Source organism: Akebia trifoliata, chromosome 14, assembly GCF_017979445.1.
Source record: "Akebia trifoliata isolate Shusen 1 chromosome 14, ASM1797944v1, whole genome shotgun sequence".
NCBI lineage: Eukaryota > Viridiplantae > Streptophyta > Magnoliopsida > Ranunculales > Lardizabalaceae > Akebia > Akebia trifoliata.
The window spans coordinates 17,728,777-17,749,767 of record NC_141388.1 but is presented as its reverse complement, the minus strand read 5'-3'; the positions used below and the strand labels follow the sequence as shown (position 1 = coordinate 17,749,767).

The 20,991-nt window shown below is 36.4% G+C and overlaps 2 protein-coding genes across 4 annotated transcripts in view; both read left to right on the top strand.

The window, feature by feature from the left end:
- LOC147386486 (regulatory-associated protein of TOR 1-like) overlaps positions 1 to 20,991 on the top strand; it is a 97,353-nt gene that overhangs the window by 46,682 nt on the left and 29,680 nt on the right. For all 3 annotated transcript variants that reach the window (XR_015171827.1, XM_086422820.1, XM_086422821.1), the window contains 4 exons: positions 919 to 1,001; positions 1,082 to 1,240; positions 1,510 to 1,614; positions 1,719 to 1,870. Coding sequence is in view for 2 of the 3 variants with exons in the window: in XM_086422820.1 (XP_086278946.1) it covers positions 919 to 1,001; positions 1,082 to 1,240; positions 1,510 to 1,614; positions 1,719 to 1,870 (499 nt within the window). In the remaining variant the exon portion in view is untranslated. The remainder of the gene's footprint in view (positions 1 to 918; positions 1,002 to 1,081; positions 1,241 to 1,509; positions 1,615 to 1,718; positions 1,871 to 20,991) is intronic.
- Positions 13,486 to 15,002, top strand: LOC147386487 (uncharacterized). Its single transcript, XM_086423111.1, has 2 exons — positions 13,486 to 14,575; positions 14,896 to 15,002. Exons 1-2 carry the CDS (start codon positions 13,486 to 13,488, stop codon positions 14,928 to 14,930), a joined length of 1,125 nt encoding a protein of 374 aa, XP_086279237.1. The 3' UTR covers positions 14,931 to 15,002.

Genomic DNA, 20,991 nt, shown 5'->3' with positions numbered 1-20,991 from the left:
CACATCCAGAGGACAATCTTAATCAGTTAGCTAAAAATTAAAGCTTGTATTCCAAAAACTTTTTGTTGGGTTGGAGTCCATGCAAGTCGAAGGTTTTTCTCATACCGGAGATGCAAGCACGACTTGGTGAATATTCACTTAGACCTCCTAGTTGCTAGGTGGAGGCAACGGTTTCTAACGAAGTGGCTACGGTTGAGTAACACATGGGACTCTACCCAAAAGTCCGAAGTGACACATGTGTTGGAGTTTGGACAATCATCTGATTGGTTTGAATTGTGGGACGTGATTGGTGTTCATTAATTGTTGAAAAGCTGGAATGTTTTGTTCTGTTTGTCTTGTTGGGTGGCTATTTTGGCCCTCCTTTCATTAATTTATAATTATTGAAAACAGAAAAAAGAAAAAAAGAAAACCCGGAAAGATGGCTTTTGTCCATGTACCCTACTGGCAGCAGTTACATGTTCAACATGGACAAAAAGACCCCCCCTCTGGATTTTCATTGTAGGTTAGAAAATTCTCTTTGTGGGGTTATCAATAAAAATCGAAGCTTCATCCCTTTTATTTTGCATCTGTATGGCTTGGGTTGGGAGACAGACTGAGAGTTGGAGAAATATCAAAAGTCTTGTCATAGTTAAATATTTGTCTTTTGTATGCAATGCTTTCTTAGGTTTGCTGGAAGAACACTTCAAACTACTTTAATGGTGGCTTCCTCTGGATTAACGACTGATGGACTGTACAAGATCTTTGATTATCTTTATTTGCTTCTGGCATACATTAATTTGAATCAGATTTACTTATAAAAAAAAGCTTGAATCAGACTGACTACATCGTAGCAACATCTGTCTCTTAAGTATTGGATTCTTTCAAAGGTAAAATACATATATATGCTTCCTGCCTCTTTTTTCCTTCTTGTGTGGGCAGATCCACTTTCTATGGAAGCACCAAAGGCACTTGATTCAATTGGAAAAGCCTTACTCGCTCAATATGAGAGATGGCAGCCTAGGGTAAGACCATTTCTGCTCCTAGTCATGTAGTTTTAGTTCATCCATGCTTTTGTAATTTTAAAACCATGGGATGTCTACAGGCACGGTATAAGCTTCAACTTGATCCTACTGTGGAAGAAGTGAAGAAACTTTGTTTGGCTTGTCGCAAACACGCTAAGTCTGAGAGGGTGCTTTTTCATTATAATGGGCATAGAGTACCAAAACCAACTGTCAATGGTGAAATTTGGCTTTTAAATAAGGTCCTCATCTACTTTTAAAGTTCCTTGGTATTTTTTTATAAGAGATTCTTGCCACACCAATTTTTGCTAACGCCACCCTAAGTCATATGTAAATCTCCATAGAACTACACACATCTTGGGGTGGCATTAGCAAAAGTTGGTGTGGCAATATAATCTCTATTTCTCTCTCTCTCTCTCTCTCTCTCTCTCTCTCTCCTATTGTTGAACTTGCTTCACTGTAATTGTTTTCTGCTCCTAACATGATCCACTCGGTGCGGAATTATACACAGCACATTCCACTGCCAATCAGTGACCTAGATTCCTGGCTGAAGACACCATCAATATATATTTTTGACTGTTCTGCTGCTGGGATTATTGTTAATGCCTTTATAGAGGTCAGCTGTACAAATTTTTTGGTTCACTCAACAAGAAAGCAGTATCAATTACTCATTCCCCGTCCTGTGCTTTCTCTTTTAATGTTTTTTCTACCTTGTGTCAGCTCCAAGATTTGAATTCCTCTGGATCTTCCAGTAAAGATTGTGTTCTGCTTGGGGCATGTGAAGCGCATGAGACTCTTCCTCAGAGTGATGAATTTCCTGCAGATGTGTTCACATCCTGCTTGACAACACCAATCCGAATGGCATTAAGATGGTAATTTTCATTCGTTGCCTCTATTTCTTTGTTCAATATGATTTCGTGCTTATATGTTAAGTATTTTCTTCTTTGCAGAAACATATGAACTATGCATGTTAACTTCCACTATCACCTTGAGTTGTCACTTGGAACCATTCAGCTCCTTTATTTATTTATCTGATCAGTGGCATTCAGTTATATTTTGATAAGAAAGTGTTTCTTGGCGTGCTTTTCTGTCAAGAATTGACAAAAAGATACAAAATATGACAAAAAGGAGGCCGAGCAGACCTATCTAGAGGGCAAAAGCAGAAAAATGTACAAAGAAAACTATGCGACTGCATGTTGACTTTACAGACAAGCTCCCATCTGAAAATGTAATTCTCAAAGAATATACCTATGAACTCCTCACACAATTGTGCAAGAGAATTAAAAAAAGAAAAAGCCCAAAGATCACAGGATGGCAGCTCTTTCCCCTTGAAAATCTGCTAGTTCTCACCTTCCAAATGTCGCAACAAACTCCAAATGGATTCAAACACCATAAAAATCACTTTCTCGAAACAAAATATAGGCCAAGGACTGCCAACTATTAAAAAGAGAAACTGATTGAGGAAAAATCTAGTCGATACCAAAAGACTCATGAAATGTGACCAAATGGCATAGTTGAAATCAGAGTGAGTGAGGACATGATTAAAGAATTTGGCGCTAATTTACACAAAGAACACAATCAACATGATTATACTTGACAAATGATGTGATCATAGGCAAAATCCAATCTAGAATAATTGTCCCATCCGAAAAATCTCGGGATTTTGGGTTTAGGAGGACCTTTCAATGTTTGGGAGATTGATTTGATCTTTGAGCTGGAGATTGGTATTTCGTTGGTGATGTTGGATTTTTGGTTGATTGACAGAAGGGAGTGGGTGGCTTGCAAGGATGGGGTCTTTTCGGTCAAGCCCTTTTATTGGTCTAGGGATATCCCAGTTTCAGTCTCTTCCTTCTTCCTTGCCGTTCTGATTAGGGGTTTGAGAGTTCGATCTAAGGTTTCATTTTTCATGTGGTAGTCGGTCTCTTATAGAATTCTCACTTTGGATGCTTTGTGTGTGTTTGGTCGATTTCCATGTTGTTTGTAAATGTGATGGGGAGTCATTTTTGCACCATCTCCTCTTGCAATGTAGTGAGTGTGTAACATCTTCAGTGCATTGATATTTCTTCAGTTTGTTTGGTATAAGTCTTCAAAGTTCCATTGTGGCTCTTTTCGAGAGTTGGGGTTGATTTGGGGGCGGGGGGTTTCTTGGTAGCAAGAAGGGTGCTCTAGAGTCTATTGCCATTCACAGTCTTTTGGGGCCTTGGGAAGGAGCGTAATAACCTTATTTTTTAGGATGCAGAACAAGATGGACAGAGTATTATCATATGTATTTTAAGTTTGTTATTTTCTTGGAGAGAGGTTTTCACAAAATTCAAAATTGTGTTCTTTGAAGATTTTGTGGGGAGTATTGGAAATAATCTAGTTGTTATTTTAGTCCTAGTTGTTTTCTAGTAATATCTTTTTACTTATTTCTTATATGTAAGGGCAGTTGTCTTTCAACTCTTTTATTATTATAAATTCCTATCAAGCTCTCAGATTGAGACTTGACAATTACTTTTCTACAATTCTTCTTGGTATCAGAGCCTTAGAGAACCCATCGACCCTCTTTTGGGTTTCCTTCTTTGGTTCTTGGGATCTTGACGTTTCTTCTCTTCTTTTTTTCCCTTCTTCAATACCTCTAGATCTTGAGACCTAATAACCTACCAGCAGTTTCATTAGAAGGTCTCCCCTTTGGATATTTTTTTTCTTCGATTCTTATTCCCTTAATCGCATATTGCGATAGGGATTTTATCTATTTTCACATGTTGCAATAACTTTTTGCACTGTGTTTTTTTTTTGCCTTACTATATGATTTTTCTGCCTTTCATTGGTTGTTTGATTCGATTTCTATCCTACAATAGGGTTTCGGCTTGCAAAAGGGTTTTTCCCCTTGTTGTGAAGCCTTGCGACAGCAACTAAGGTTTATGTTTGGTTGCGTGAATCCCTGCGATAGCACCTAGGGTTTTTTTTTTGGCTTGCAGCAGTAGTTAGGTTGAGTTTTGTGGCCTGCGACAACTAGATTGGATGGCTGTTGCACCATTTTTCTGGTTTATGTGGATGATATTATCTTGATTGGAGATGATGCACAGTGGATTGACAAGGTAAAAATGTTATTGGGTTGTGCTTTTGAGGTTAAGGACTTGGGTCCCCACAAATATTTCTTGGGGATAGAAGTGGCCCACTCTCGTCGTGGTATTTCATTATATCAGTGCAAATACACATTGGATCTTTTTCAAGACACTGGATGCTTGGTTGTCATCTTCCTACCCTATGAATCATAATCATTGTCTTCGTGCTGACTCTGGTGATCTTTTATCGGATGCTTCTTCTTATCAGAGACTTGTAGGTCATCTGATACTAGACTTGTCCTTTGCGGTCAGTGTGGTCAGTCAGTTCATGCATACTCCGCGTACTTCTCATCTTGATATCGTTTATCGTATTATTCGTTACTTGAAGTCGCGTCCTAGTTTTGGGCTTTTCTACTCTTCCACTATTCAGTCGCATTTGTCTTGTTTTATAGATGTTGATTATGTTGATTCTCTCACAGATAAGAGATTTACCTCTGGTTTTTGTACTTTTTATGTGAAAGCGCCCTCAATCTGCGGGGTGTGCGGATCCACTTTTGATTTTTGAGGTTTGGAGTCGCCACCTAGTTATTACGGTCTAGGAACCGAGCATTGACTCAAGATGGATAAAAACAACTAATCTACAAAAGAAATTAAATCTGGGGATCACGTTACGGGGTTGGAAGGTGTTAGGCACCAACCCCACCCAGCAAACGCCGGTCTCTACTATTTCCCAAGAAGATTACATTGCTAAAAAAATCTAAAATAAATAAATAAAATAAAAAACGATAAAAAGAAAATATACCTATAAGATTGCAACGATTTGTTCCCTCAGAACTGGTAGAATGGTTCTTCATAAGATACTCCTCACTTTGTTTCTCTCACTGGATCCGCTTCAGATCTCCAAAATGAAGTACCTCCTTAGATCTGAATGTTTCCTAAATTTTTTGATGGATTTCTGGGTGTTTTGTGAAGAGTTTCTGGGAGTTTGTGAACAAAAACTAGGGTTTGGATGATAGGTAAGGGTTAGGGCTTCAAAATCATGGTTTTAGGAAGGTTAGGGAGGCTTTTTGACCTACTTTTTCTAGGGTTTTCTTTGACCTACGAAATTAGGTTGTGGAGGCTCCTATTTATAGATTTTTTTTGAAAAAAGTAGGGTTTGATTAGGTCTCCTCTTTAGATAATGTGAATTAGGGTTTTGACTTAAGTCTAATGAGATTGACTAGGTCTTTTTAGATTAGGGTTTTAGTTAGGGTTTTGACTTAAGTCTTATGAGATTGACTTGGTCTTTTTAGATTAAGGTTTTAATTAGGGTTTTGACTTAAGTCTTATGAGATTGACTTGGTTTAGATTTTTAAATTAATTTTATTAAGGTTTTACTTTACGTTAATTAATTTTTTATTTATTAATTTCGAAATTAAAATTTTTACAAATTAGAAAATTATCGTTTTGCCCCTAAAGAGAACTTTTGCGTTTCAAGTCGGTTTTCGATGTTCCGGGATGTTTTGGAATCGATTTTTCTTAAGGAATTCAATGAGATTATTGGTTTGTGTCACTTGTGAAATTTTTTGGCATGAAATGATTGTCAACTCTTATGAGGGGCATTTTCGTAAATTTGTCGAATTTGGTGAAAATTGGTGAAATTGTTTATTTGATTTCATTTTGTTGTTTTATGTGTTCGAATGGATTTTCCTAAGTGTAAGGGGGCTCTAAGGATGTTTTGATGTTAGGGGTATTTTGGTAATTTGGTCATTTTTTTAGTGATTTTTATCATGAAGCTTCTTTTTGTCTGCAAATGATGATTTTTATGTTTTTGGGGTCATATTTTCCTAGCGTAGCGTGGTTTCTACAATTTTGAAACATATGTAGTAACAAAATAGAGCATTGGAATAATCATCCATCATTAGGAACCATCGCGATCAAGTTGACGAGTTGATTAATTAGGCGAGTGCAAAAATGGGGTGTCTACATTATGGTGATAACCTTATCTTGTGGAAAAGTAAGAAACAAAACGTGGTTTCTTGTTATTCTGTTAAAGCTTAGTATCGTGCTATGGCCTTTAGTACATATGAGCTAGTTTGGCTTTGATCTTTGTTGACAGAGTTGGGATTTCTTATTTTTGGTTGTTCTACTTTGTTTTGTGACAAGAAGTCTACTATCATACTTGCTTCTGACTCAGTTCTTCTCGAAAGAACTAAACATATTGAGGTTGACAGTCACTTTCTCAGGGAGAATGTTCGATTTTGTGATCTTTAGACAGTCTTCATACCTTCTTCAGATCAGCTTGCCAATATGCTTACGAAATCTGTTGGTCCTTCTATCATTAATTTTCACCTTGTTAAGTTGTGTTTAGTTGATATATTTACCCTAGCTTGAAGGGGAGTATTAGAAATAATCTAGTTGTTATTTAGTCCTAGTTGTTTTCTAGTAATTGTTTCTTATATGTACGGGCAATTTTGTCTTTTGACTATGTTATTATCATAAATTCCTGCCAAACTCTCAAATTGAGACTTGGCAATTACTTTTCTACACTTCTTCTAGGAGAAGAGATTGGGTGTATATCCTATCTTGGGTAGGATGTCTTTGGTGTTTGTTTGTATCTTTTATATTTTTGGTGTTTGTTTGTATTTGTGTTTTCCTTTCTTTAATTGTATTTTTGATTAGTCTCCTCAACCTCCTTTTTAATGAAATTCTATACTCATAGAAAAGCCACCTTGAGCGTGATTTTAAATTTCTAAATAAATAAAGTAACGAAAATGGAGTTATGTGAATGAACCAAAGATCGAAGAAAATAATTTGATAGAAAACTTTTCATTACCACCCATTGTTTAGATTTGACAATCTTTTCTCGATAAGGAAATAGGAATATCAACTATACTAATGTTGTCAAATGCGATCGCATATGCTATTTTTTTATCGATAAATTGATGGCATATGTGATTTAGTGATTCTGAATAATTATGCAATCACATATTGTAATATGCGATGACATATTACTCCAGGGGTAAATTTTTCTTTTGACTATTGGAGCATTAAATTTAACTTTTTTTAATCTATCTTCTCCTACAAATACCCTATTCTCACACCCTATTCTTGCATCATTCTAAGATATTTCTTTTACTCTTTCACTCACATATAATCTCTTTAAATCTTATTTTTTACTATTATTTTTCAAAATGTTGAGTTTTTGCATTCTAACATATGATCATGGTATCCAATAATTATAATTAAACTATTAAAATGGAGTTCATTTTAAGTATTCAACACTAGAACTTGATAATTAAAATAGAGCCACATTCGTATCATAAAACAGTTTATACATTATTGACTATTTGGCTTACTGACGTCTTTTTATTCTTGTTACTAAATGACGAAACGTAATCAATTTTATTCAATTTTGAAAATGAAAGCCATCCAAATGTATTGTTCTAGGTTTCTTTTAATTTTTCTAATTTTTTAAATATATTTTTTTCTTTTTTCTTTATTTTTTATTTTTATTTTTCTGAAATAAAAAATTATTTTGTGCAATATACTACCGCATATGCGCATAGCATATGTTGGTCACATATGGCTGCATAAGCTATTTGATAACATTGAGCTATACAACTAATAAAGTTAACAAATGAGTCCATCTCTCAACCATGTTCACATTTTCTAAATTCTCGAATAAAATATGTTTTGTACCTCTAGCGAAGAAAATGAGTAAAAAGTATGTTTTAAACATGTTTTTTTTAAACTTGCTTTATGTATTTTAAACATTGTTTTTTTCAAAGAAATAATTTTTTTTCTAAATGCAATTTTTTGTGGGCCTATGGTTAATTTTGTGGCTATATGGTTGTTTATGATTTTGTTATTGAATGCTGTTTAATGTGAGATTTGATACATAATATATGATTTGGTGATTTATGAATGCAGTTTAATGTGGGATTCGATGATAAAATCTTGATGTTGTGGTTGTTAATTTTTTCAGCAGTGTGTTATTTTGCTCAAAGATATGTTGATGGTTAGCCTTTTTTTAGCATCATAGCATCTATACATGTATGGAAGCAAGTTATCATGTACAAATATTAATGCAGTAAGCAAATCAAGTCAATAATCTATTTCAATGAGGACATCTGAAATCATTAGTCGTTATTTAGTGGATTTATAACCATTAATGACTTGGATGAATTTTAGGGATATTAGATATTTTATTATTTTATTTTATTAGAAAATTACCTTGGAATACAGGTAGAGTCAAATTAGAAGTCCTTTAGGTTTTAGAATCTGGTCTTTTCTATTTAATCAATTTAATAGGTTATTTTAGGGAGGTTATGAAGGAATGAATACAAAATTACAGAATTTTCTGTTATTTCTTTACTTGGATTTGAGGAGAATCAAGCTAGGTGATGTCATAGAAATCATCAGTACGATTCCAATGAAAATATATCATCTTATTCTCTTCTCTTATCTCTATCTCTCTCTTCCTAACCTTAACACATCAATAATCCTCCAATCCTATCAAGAAACCCATCCAATCCTCATTTTGCCATAAACACCCTAATCTCTTCTCCAAATCTATCTTATACCTATTATATACCCATAAACTTAATTAGAAAACCGTATTACAAAACTTTGTATTTACCTTTTAGCACCTAACCCTTTAGGCCAAAACCTTTTATCTTTTTAACCTTTCACTCGTCACCTTCATTTTATTTTTGATTGGTATTTTATTGGGTAAGCTAGATCTCAAAGTTGCTTTGCAATATGTCAAACCAATTGAGCTATGTTTAAGCCCATCTTCTTCACCTAATTAACTTTTCCACCACTATTTGTAAAGTTGGACAAACGTAGAATCAATAAACCTAGGTTGTGTCTTGCATCAGATATTCAATAGTGTGTTTTCTTGCTCAAAAATATATTGAGAAATTATAGTAAATGTTTAATGTTGTTAGAGTTCTTATTTAATGTTGTGTGGGCTCAATACTTAAGCCCACACGACCCATGTCTTATTTCTCATTAATGTAAGGTCGTGTGGGCCCAATGCTTAAGCCCACACAACCAACCACATGTTCTTAATATAAAAGAGAGGTTGAACCCTATTATGAGTTACCTATTCATTCTCCACTCTATGTTCCTCCTTCTCTCCTTAACCTTAATCTTCTAACATGGCATCAGAGAACTTCTACCTTTAGATATACTTGATTTCTCTTCTTTTCTTTCCTTTTCTTTTCCCTTTTCAATCCAGTACTTCCAAACCCTAAGGCCTTGGTTCCTAAAAGGGATTAGGTGTTTGAGGTTTTTTTTGTTTGCATCTGGATGTTTATCTAGGGCTTTGTTTGTGTTTGTTTAAGGTGGTTATGAATGATTGGGGAATTGGTGGACAATTTTGAAGCCTAAATTTCAGTTAAAAAAAAAATTGTGAATAGTGTTGCGTGAACAGTGTGTGTGAATAGTGCTCGTGAACAATGTTTTTGCAAATTTTTTTTTCTTGATCAATAGTTTGAAATTTTGTTCGAATCTCAGTTTGGGTTTTGCGATTTTATTCTGATCATTGTTGCGTTGGCCTCTCAACCCTAGCCACATATTATAGAATAACCCTAGGGATACTTTATATTTGTTTGAGATTTTTTTTTTTTTTATCTATGTGCGGATTTTCAGTTTACTTCTACCTGGATAGCAAATTTGGGGATTTCTGATGGTGTTGGTGCTCAGATCACCTGTGTCAAGCTCAACGACACTAATTATCTCCCATGGTCACACTCTGTGCGTGTATCCCTTTGTGCTAAGAAGAAATCAAGGTTTTTGATTGAGGATCCACTTCCCCGGGATGACAAATGGTATGAATATTGGCAAAGTGATAATTTTTTGGTTATGACATGGTTGTGGAATAGTATGGAACCCTCTATTTCCTTCATTGTGATGTATTTATAGCAAAGTAGATCTAGCAAACCATATAGGAGATATACTCCCAAGAAAAGAATGTTTCTAGGGTATATGATCTATTTGAGGCCATGTTCAATACTAAACACGGAAACAGATCATTGAGTGACTATTATAGCTCTTTTCGGGGTATGTGGGAAGAACCTCAGCAATATCAATCTTTGACTATAGATCTTGAGACCCATAAAAGGCAGTGAGAAGAATTTCAGGTTGCATTGTTTCTCTCTAACTTGAATCTAGAGTATGTTTCTTTGAAGGGTCAGATTCTTGTTAGTAAGTCTTTACCAATTGGTGCCAATGCTTTCTCTCATCTTCAATGTGTTTCTCTTGGGAGTGTCTCGTCCAGAACTCCCAAAGAGTCGTCAACATTGGTTTCTAGTGGGTCATCCAACTCTTCTTGTGGTAATGGTAGAGGAGGCTGTGGTGGTGATTTGAAGTGTATCTATTATGACTACACTGACCACACTGAGCAGTTTTGTTGGGATAAATGGGGTAAACCTGTTTGAGCTAATCAGGCTCAAGAGGAACCTCATCAAAGTTCCATTGATTCCACTTCTCAAACTACATCTAGTGCTGCGTTTCGTGATTTTACCACGCAGTTGGGAGAGATTCTTCAGAAGATGACTATCTTGACTGCAAGACCAAATCCGCCGACAACTATTATGGCTACTTCAGGTAATATTACATTTATGGCTGCCAAGGCTCCTTCATCTGGGATCATCGATTCAGGAGCTAGTGCTCACATGTCTAGTATATTTCGTTTCTTTTCTAATTTTCATTCCCTTAATTCTCACATTGTATTAACTGATGGGTCTACTCGTAATGTAGTTGGGAAAGGTGATGTTTTTCCAAACTCATCTCTTCCCTCATCTTTTATTCTTTTGGTCATTGATTTTCCTTTTAATCTACTTTTTGTTAGTCAACTTACAAAATCATTGCAATGCTTCGTAACCTTCTTCCTTTTTTATTGTGTCTTTTAGGATCTCAAGACAAGGAAAATGATTTGTTTTAGGCATGAGAAAGATGGCTTAAACTATTTAATACACGATCTGCCTGCTTTTGCCTTGAGTGCTTCTGTTTCACCTCTTCAATAGCACTATTGGTTGGGTCATGTGTCCTTGTCTAATTTAAGTCGTATTATTCATAAATCCAAAGTTGAGTTCAGTGTCAGTTTTAGAATATGAGGCTTGCCAATTGGGAAAGCATCTCCGTAATTCCTTTCCTAGTTGTACTAACAGTCGTCAATCAAGTCTTTTTTATGTAATTCATATAGATATTTGGGGTCCGTCAAGAATAAAAAATTTATCTAGTTTCATTACTTTGTGGTATTTGTGGATGATTATTCCCGTATGACATGGCTCTACTTATTGAAAGATTGCATTGAATTACCTTGTGTTTTACTTGTTTTTTATAAATAAATTTCAGTCTAATTCATAAACTTGTGAAAATTATCTGTTCTAGTAACGCCTTAGAATACATGCAATCTTCTATTCAATCTTTTGTTTAGATGATGGCATTATTTATTAGACCAGTTGTGTTAATACTTTTCAACAGAATGGTGTTGTTGAGCGAAAACATCGTCATTTACTTGATGTTGCTCACACTATTATGTTTCAAATGCATGTACCTAAGCCTTATTGGGGTGATACTATCCTTACGGTTTATCATCTTATTAATCGCATGCCATCATCAATTTTAAATGGTCAATCACCTTTCTCTCTGATTTATCCTCAAGTTCATCTTTTTGCTGTTACTCCTAGAGTCTTTGGTTGTGTTTGTTTTGTTCGTTCATTTGAGCCTGTGTTGGATAAACTTTCCCCAAGATCCATCAAGTATGTCTTTCTAGGTTTTTTCTCGTACACAAAAGGGTATAGGTATTATTGTCCTGTCGCTCAACGTTACTATGTAAGTGTTGATGTGACATCTTTGAGGCTACACCTTATTTTTCTTCTACCAATGTCTCATTTGATTTAGATTTTGTGTCTTCTCATCAGGGGGAGCTAACTTTTACAGTTTCTTCCTTTCTTGTGCTTCTAATTCTTCCTGCAGGTGATCATTCCATTGTGCCTCTTAAAGTATATTAACACACTCATTTCCGAGCACCTTTATCTTTTCTGCCAACCCCAAATTCATCATCAACTTCTTTTGAAGTTCCTCCACATCCACCAGCATGTACCTACCTCTAGTGATCTTCCTATTGCTTTAAGGAAAGGTATTAGATCTTTCACTAAGAACCCAATTGTTGATTGTGTCTTTTCATCGAATGTCACCTTCATTTCGTCAATTTGTACTTATCTTGTCTGCTATTTCTGTTCTTACTTTCTATACACAGGCATTATCTTTTTCTGGGTGGAAACTAGCCATGGATGAGGAGATTGCAGCACTTCATCATAATCATACTTGGGATCTATCTCACTTCTACTTGGGAAGCAGGCTATGGGGTGTAGATGGGTGTATACAATCAAGTATCTTCCCAATGGATCTGTTGAGAGGTTGAAGGCTCATCTAGAGCCAAGGGTTACACATAGAATTATGGGGTTGATTATAGTGAGACTTTCTCTCTAGTGACTCGGCTAACTCTGTTAGAGTTCTTATTTATGTTGCAATGTGTTATGTTTGGCCTCTATATCAGTTGGATATTAAAAATGTCTTTCTACGTAAAAACTTGCAGGAGGAGGTATATATGGAGCAACCACTTTGATATGTTGCATCTGGTAAGATTGGAGTAGAGTGTCGCCTATGGATGTCTTGTTTAGAGCTTGTTTTGATAGATTTAAGTCAGTTGTTCTCGCCTATGGATTTGCGAGGTCTACTTCTAATCATTCAATGTTTGTGAGGCATTCTTCTGGTGGAATTATTGTGTTGATAGCTTATGTGAATGATATCATCATCACTGATAGTGATCCTAATGGTATATCAGATTTGAAGACTCGTTTAGGCAAACAATTTCACACTAAAGACTTGGGTCTTCTTCGCTACTTCTTGGGTATTGAAGTAGTTTACTCTAAAGAAGGTATTAGTTTGTTTCAGAGGAAGTATGTTTTGGATTTGTTATCTTAAATTGGTACTTAGGTTCTAAATCAATTAATACTCTTATGGATCCTACTACTAAGCTTGATGTTGAACATGAGGAGATTTTTCCTGATGTAGGACGTTACCGTAGGTTAGTTGGCAAACTAATCTACCTGACTGTCACTTGCCCAGATATTACCTTTTGTAGAAGAATCCGGAAATCTGATCTCATAGAATCAAGAAAATAGGATTTTTTTTTTATTATTCTTGATTACTCTTAACTTTCTAGAATATTCCTGTAATCTTCTAGAATATTCTTGTAATCTTCTACAATAGGATAGTTGGTTTATTATTCTAGATTATTCTTGAAGTTCTAGATTATTCTTGTAATAGGATAGTTGGTCTATAAATACCACTATTGGGGCATTTGTAATGATTATCTAAGAATTCTCAATAAATTCAATTTTTCTACATGGTATCAGAGTCAGGTTCTGACCTAGGGATTACCTATGGCGGGCCAAAATCCGTGGAAAATGGTTTTAACCGGTGCGACCAGCAAGGACTCAGTGGCGTTAGGGGAAAGCACCACAAGTTCGAACCTGAACTCCTCCATCTCATTCAGTGGTTCGGAAGGGTCCACGAATTCGTTCCAATTAAATATCCACCGTCTAAATGGAAAAAACTACACAGAATGGTCGCAAATTGTTCGTTTGATTTTGGAAGGCAAGGGGAAGCTTGGATATCTGACAGGAGAAGTGACAAAACCTGCCGATGTAGATTCGACTCTCAAGACCTGGAAATCAGAAAATTCTTTGATTATTGCGTGGTTGGTGAACTCAATGGAACCCGCAATTGGCAAGCCCTTCATGTTCCTACCGACGGCCAAAGATGTTTGGGAAGCAGTTAGGGATATGTATTCCGATCTAGAAAATTCTTCACAGATTTTTGGTTTAAAATCCAAACTTTGGCACGCGAAACAGGGTGACCGAGATGTAACCTCCTACTACAACGAGTTGATGACATTGTGGCAGGAGTTAGACCTCTGTTATGATGATGTCTGGGAATGTGCGAATGATAGTGTCCGGTTCATGAAACGACAAGAGAATGATCGTGTATTTATGTTCTTGGCAGGACTTAACAAAGAATTAGACGAGGTGCGGGGCCAAATTTTAGGGAAAACTCCTCTGCCAACAATTCGTGAGGCCTTCTCAGATGTTCGGAGAGAAGAAGCACGGCAGAGTGTGATGCTTAACAACAAATCGGTTCCGAATACTACTAACTCGGAAGTAGAAAGTTCTGCCCTTGTAACTCGGGGTTTTCAGGAGGAGGTGAAGAAGAATGGTAAGCGTTCTGAACGGCCGTGGTGCGATCACTGCAAACGTCCGTGGCACACACGGGAAACTTGTTGGAAAATTCATGGCAAGCCTCAAAACTGGAAAAAGAAGTCTGGTGGAGAGGGGCGTGCACTTCAAGCTAGTGTCTCGGATCAAGAGCAACAGTCTTCTTCAAGTTCGTTTCCTTTCACCAAGGAGCAGATAGACCAACTGTACAAGTTTCTCGAGTCTCAGAAAAATCCTTCTTGTTCTTTGGCTCAAAAAGGTAATTACCTGAAAACAGCTCTCATTGGTGTCAACCCTGATCGCACCTGGATCATCGATTCAGGTGCAACCGATCATATGACAGGGTTGTCAAATCTTTTTTCTTCGTATAATCCTTGTGCAGGTAATCAGAAAATTAAGATTGCAGATGGCTCTCTTTCAGCCATTGCAGGAAAAGGTTCTATTAGAGTATCTCCATCACTCACTTTTCACGATGTTCTTCACGTTCCCAAACTTTCCTGTAATCTTTTGTCTGTCAGCAAGCTAGCCCGTGATCAAAATTGTCAAACTAATTTTTTCCCAACTCATTGTGTGTTCCAGGATTTGACCTCGGGGAGGATGATTGGCAGTGCTAAACAGAGTGGAGGACTCTACTTCTTTGATGATGGATCTGAATCGAGGCGACAATCTCAACAAATAAGTTCCTGCTTTGAATCTATTTCTGTTTCCAATAATAATATTATGTTATGGCATTTAAGATTAGGTCATCCAAGTTTCAAATATTTAAAACATTTATTTCCTAAGTTGTTTGGCAATAAGGATCCATCTATGTTTCATTGTGAAATATGTGAATTTGTAAAACACCACCGTACATCTTTTCCTTCGCAACCATATAAACCATCAAAACCTTTCACTATTATTCACAGTGATGTTTGGGGTCCTAATAAGATAAGTACACCTTCTAACAAGAGATGGTTCATCACATTTACGGATGATCATACTCGACTCTGCTGGGTGTATTTATTGAAAGAAAAATCAGAGGCCGAACGCGTTTTTAAAAATTTTTACAATATGGTGCAGACTCAATTTCAAACTAACATACAAGTTTTCAGGAGTGATAATGGGAAAGAGTATTTTAACATGACCTTGGGAAATTTTTTTCTTGAAAAAGGAATAATTCATCACAGTTCTTGCATCGATACACCCCAACAGAATGGTGTTGCAGAAAGAAAAAATAAACATCTGTTGGAGGTGGCTCGTGCGTTACTTTTTGCAACTAAAGTTCCCAAGTATCTATGGGGAGAGGCTGTTTTAACTGCTGCGTACTTAATAAACAGAATGCCCTCCAAAGTTTTACAATTTCGAACTCCTTTCCAAGTTTTCACAAATTGTTTTCCAACTGCTAGACTTTCTGCTGATCTACCTCTAAAAATATTTGGTTGTACGGTTTTTGTTCATGAATATCAAAAAATTGGAAAACTTGAGCCCAAAGCTATAAAATGTGTCTTCATTGGTTACTCCCCAACTCAGAAAGGCTATAAATGTTTTGACCCGATATCGAAAAAATGTTTTGTCACAATGGATGTTACATTTTTTGAAAAACAACCATATTTTAAGGATATTCATCTTCAGGGGGAGATTTTTAAGGAAGATTCATTTAACTCGGGCAATGTTTTTCTCTCAGATGATGTGTTTCTCTCGCAAGAATCTGAGTCTAGTATCTCTGCACCTACAGTAAATAGCCAAGATTCATTCCTTGAAAATCCTCCTATTATGAGTGATGTTTCCCCTGAGTCTAGGCCTACATTTGAAAAACAATCTAAAAATCAGAATTCTGAACAATTTTTGGAAACCGAAAATAAGGAACAACCTACTATAATGTCATAACATGATAATAGATTCAAGGATGGTGACCGAACTTGGAAAGGGATTGTTTACTTGAAGAAGAATCATAAGAAAATGAAAGACGAATTGACTCTACAGCACAGCCATGATTCTGAACCAAGGACGAATCAACAATCTGAGTCTGTTACAGGTAATTCTCTTTCTCTTCCCAACAGTCAGTCTAAGCCTTCTGATTTAGACATTCCTATAGCTCTTCGTAAAGGGGTTAGATCTTATACTAGTCATCCACTGTCTAAATTTGTATCATACTCGAAATTGTCTTCATCTCTTGCTGCTTTTACCTCTCAATTGTCTAGTGTAGAAATTCCTAACAGTGTACAGGAGGCTCTAAAGGTTCCAAAGTGGAAGGAAGCAGTACTTGAAGAGATGAGAGCTCTTGAGAAGAACAATACTTGGAGTGTTGAGGCATTGCCAGCTGGGAAGACCACTGTGGGTTGTAAATGGGTCTTCACTGTGAAGTACAACTCTAATGGTTCAGTGGAAAGATACAAGGCTAGGTTGGTGGCAAAGGGATTCATCCAGACATATGGCATTGATTATTCTGAGACTTTTGCTCCTGTTGCAAAATTAAACACGGTGAGAGTACTTTTATCTATTGCTGCTAATCTGGACTGGCCCTTACAACAACTAGATGTGAAGAATGCCTTCCTCAATGGTGACTTGGAGGAAGAAGTGTACATGGATAGTCCGCCGGGCTTTGAGGAGAAGTTTGGCTCAAGAATATGCAAACTAAAAAAGTCCCTATATGGTCTCAAACAGTCTCCAAGGGCTTGGTTTGAGAAGTTCACACAGTCTGTCAAAAAATAAGAATATTCTCAAGGACAAGCTGATCATACCTTGTTTTTCAAGTTCTCTCATGAAGGAAAGGTTGCTGTGCTAATAGTTTATGTTGATGATATTATTCTCACAGGTGATGATGTGATCGAAATAGAGAGATTGAAGAAGAGCCTTGCTTTAGAATTCGAGATCAAGGATTTGGGAGCGCTAAGATATTTTCTTGGCATGGAAGTTGCTCGTTCAAGGAAAGGAATCGTTGTCTCTCAACGAAAGTATATTCTTGATCTTTTGAAAGAAACCAGGTTAAGTGGTTGCAGACCGGCTGAGACTCCCATGGATCCCAATGTAAAGCTTTGGGAAGAGGGAAGTGTTCCTGTTGATACTGGTAGATACCAGAGATTGGTTGGAAAACTAATCTATTTATCTCATACTCGACCGGATATTGCCTTCTCTGTCAGTGTTGTTAGTCAATTTATGCACGCACCTTATGAAGAACACCTCGAGGCGGTCTACCGAATTTTGAGATATTTAAAGTCTACTCCTGGAAAAGGTCTATTTTTCAAAAAGACAAATCAAAGGAGTGTTGAGATATTTACTGATGCAGATTGGGCAGGTTCAGTGAATGACAGGAGATCTACTTCAGGGTATTGCACCTTTGTGTGGGGAAACTTGGTTACCTGGCGAAGCAAGAAGCAAAATGTTGTTGCCAGAAGTAGCGCAGAGGCTGAGTTTAGAGCAATGGCTCAAGGGATCTGTGAGGTATTTTGGATATACAGAATCCTCGAAGAACTCAAGATGACTGTGGAACTTCCTCTGAAGCTGTACTGCGACAGCAAGGCTGCAATAAGTATTGCTCACAATCCTGTCTAGCATTATAGTACGAAGCACATTGAGATTGATCGACATTTCATTAAGGAAAAAATTGAAGCTGGAACTGTTTGCTTGCCGTTTGTGCCTTCTAATCAGCAAACAGCCGACATCTTGACTAAGGGGCTTGCTAGACCTAACTTTGAACATCTGATAAGCAAGTTGGGCATGATTGACATCTATGCACCAACTTGAGGGGGAGTGTAGAAGAATCTGGAAATCTAATCTCATAGAATCAAGAAAATAGGATATTCTTCTTGATTATTCTTGATTACTCTTAACTTTCTAGAATATTCCTGTAATCTTCTACAATAGGATAGTTGGTTTATTATTCTAGATTATTCTTGTAATAGGATAGTTGGTCTATAAATACCACTATTGGGGCATTTGTAATGATTATCTAAGAATTCTCAATAAATTCAATTTTTCTATACCTTTGTTGTGGGAGTAGTTAGCCAATTTATGCATGTTCCGCGATGAACTCATTGTGATGATGTGTTTAGGATACTGAGGTATCTAAAGGGGTCACCAGGCACATAATTATTATATAGACCTTCAGCCCTGATATCTATTACTGGCTTCTCAAATGTTGATTGGGCAGGGAATTGGATTGATCATAGATCTACTACTGGGTATTGTATCTTCGTAGGAGGTAATCTGGTGACTTGGTGTAGTAAAAAAGAAGTTGTAGCTCGTTCTAGTGTTGAAACAGAATACAGGGCGGTGACACAACTATATGTGAGATGTTTTAGGTTCAGAGTCTTCTAAAGGAGATGGGGATTGAAGATCCTACTCTTATGCCTATGTACTGTGATAATTAGGCTGCTAGTAATTCAGTATTCCATGAGAGAACCAAGCACATTGAGGTTGATTGCCACTTTATTCATGATATGGTGATAGCTAAGAAGTTATCTACTCCCTCTATCAAGTCAGAAAATCAGTTGGGAGATGTTCTCATAGAACCATTGTCTAGGAGTTCCTTTCTTACTTTTTGTACCAAGCTGGGCATGTCAGATTTGTATTCTCTAGCTTGAGGGGGAGTGTAAGAGTTCTTATTTAATGTTGTGTGGGCCTAATACTTAAGCCCACATGATCCATGTCTTATTTCTCATTAATGTAAGGTTGTGTGGGCCCAATACTTAAGCCCACACAACCAACCACATGTTTTTAATATAAAAGAGAGGTTGAACTCTATTGGGAGTTACTTCTCTTCTCTACATTCCTCTTTCTCTCCTTAATTCTAATAACAAACGTATTATATATTTCTTTTTTTCATGATTTATAATATATTTTTTTAATTTTTATCATTTTTCTCAAAAAATTTTCTAGGTTTTTCCAAAGTTTTTCCTTCTTGTTTTATACTTGTACTCTTGCTTGGTGATTATGATCCCAATTATTAAACCAAAATCCCATGATATCTCTTCTGTGGTCTTTACCATGAGATCTGGTAATTAGTTAAATTATTATTTTTAGATAGGGAATTAAGATCTGGAAATTGTAATTTAAGAGGAGACTCTTTGCACCAACAATCTTCCTAGAAATACTCTATGTGCCCTTTTCCTACTCTTGGCTTTTTTTTTCGTTTCAAAATTGAAGTAACCTGTTATGAACACCTATACACACACCACACTATGGGAAGATGCCACCTTTCCACTCCCACACCATATTCTTCTTGACATACTTAGTTTGGTTAGCTTTTGTCCAAAGAATTTTTGGTTCCATTCCTAATCTCCCAACCACTTACTTAGCAAAACGCTATTCATGACTTCATGGCATGAATTGTGAAATTCCTCCCTAAGTTCACAAAATGGATATCTTTCAAGGTAAGGAGAGGCAATATGGTTAGGTTCTATCACTAAGTTCAACAAATGGATATCCTTCAAGGTAAGTAGAGATAAATGAATTGTGAAATTCCTCCACTAAAAAATATCTTAAGACAATCACTCTCAATCTTACACTATACAATATACAACAACCTGTTTAGTAGTATGAGAAGCATAGGTATAAAAAAACACTCAAATAGAAATAAAAATAAGTTAAAAAAATGAATTTCTATTTACAAGTGAGGCTTACGCTTCAGTCATGTCTCGGTTGAGGCATACGCCTTTTTAGCTCTTCGTGACGCCTCAACAATGCTTTGGGTGTTTGAACGCCTCAGTCTACTACCTCAACACATTTTTTATACGCCTCATACTGAGGTGTGCCTTAAGGCTTATGCCTTTGAAATCATTGCTTTGAATTACATAGTCTTTTGAGGCATTGTTGTTATTAATTATTGTTCCATTTGTACGGCTAGTAGGGAAGATGTCTTTTACATTTTATCCATTAGTTTTCCATCTATGATTTGGTCTCATTTCTTATCTTTGCTCAAAATTAATTGCATTTTGCCACTTTTCATTAATTGTTCAAATCATGGCAATCCATATCCTTCCTATTGATGGAAATGATTCTTTGGAGCTTGACTCCTTTTGTGGTTTGTTGGACTATATGAAGGGAATGAATAATCACATAGTTGAAAGGAAAGAGAGCTCAATCTAAGAAGCTATCATAAGTGCTACGAGGTTTCTCCTTTGGCTGGTCTCCTTGACCGCCTTTTTTATTTTTAATATATTCTGTTTTGCTAATAAATAAAAAATTGCCACGAGGTTTCTATTCTTTTGGTATAAAGCCTTTAGGGAATTTAAAGGTGTTTCCTTTGAGGACTTGCTGTTTAGATAGGATCATTTTTATTCTGAGACTAGTTAAGATGCTGCCTTGGGTTGTGGTGTTTATTATTTTTTTTTCCTCATTTGTTTTCCCTTGTAGGTAGGTCTATCGACCTCCTTTTCTCTCTTTGATAAAATTCTCCACCTATAAAAAAATTGGTCTTGGGGACTCAAAACCCTATTGCTTCGACGTTTTTTGGGGCGACTAACGGTCTTCCAAGCAAGTGAGCAACAATGTCGATTTTGTGATCCCCCTCTTTATCATTCCAAAGGAAATCTCGAGTCAACTTATCCAACAACCTCTTGACGCTCTTGGGCATGGAGCATTTCCCACAGACAAGTATCTTAACTCCCACAAAACAAATCGCCTTCCAATCTTTCACTAAGTAGATCTCAAATGTCTTTATTCTGATACTGAACGCCAATGTTACCTAGACACGTG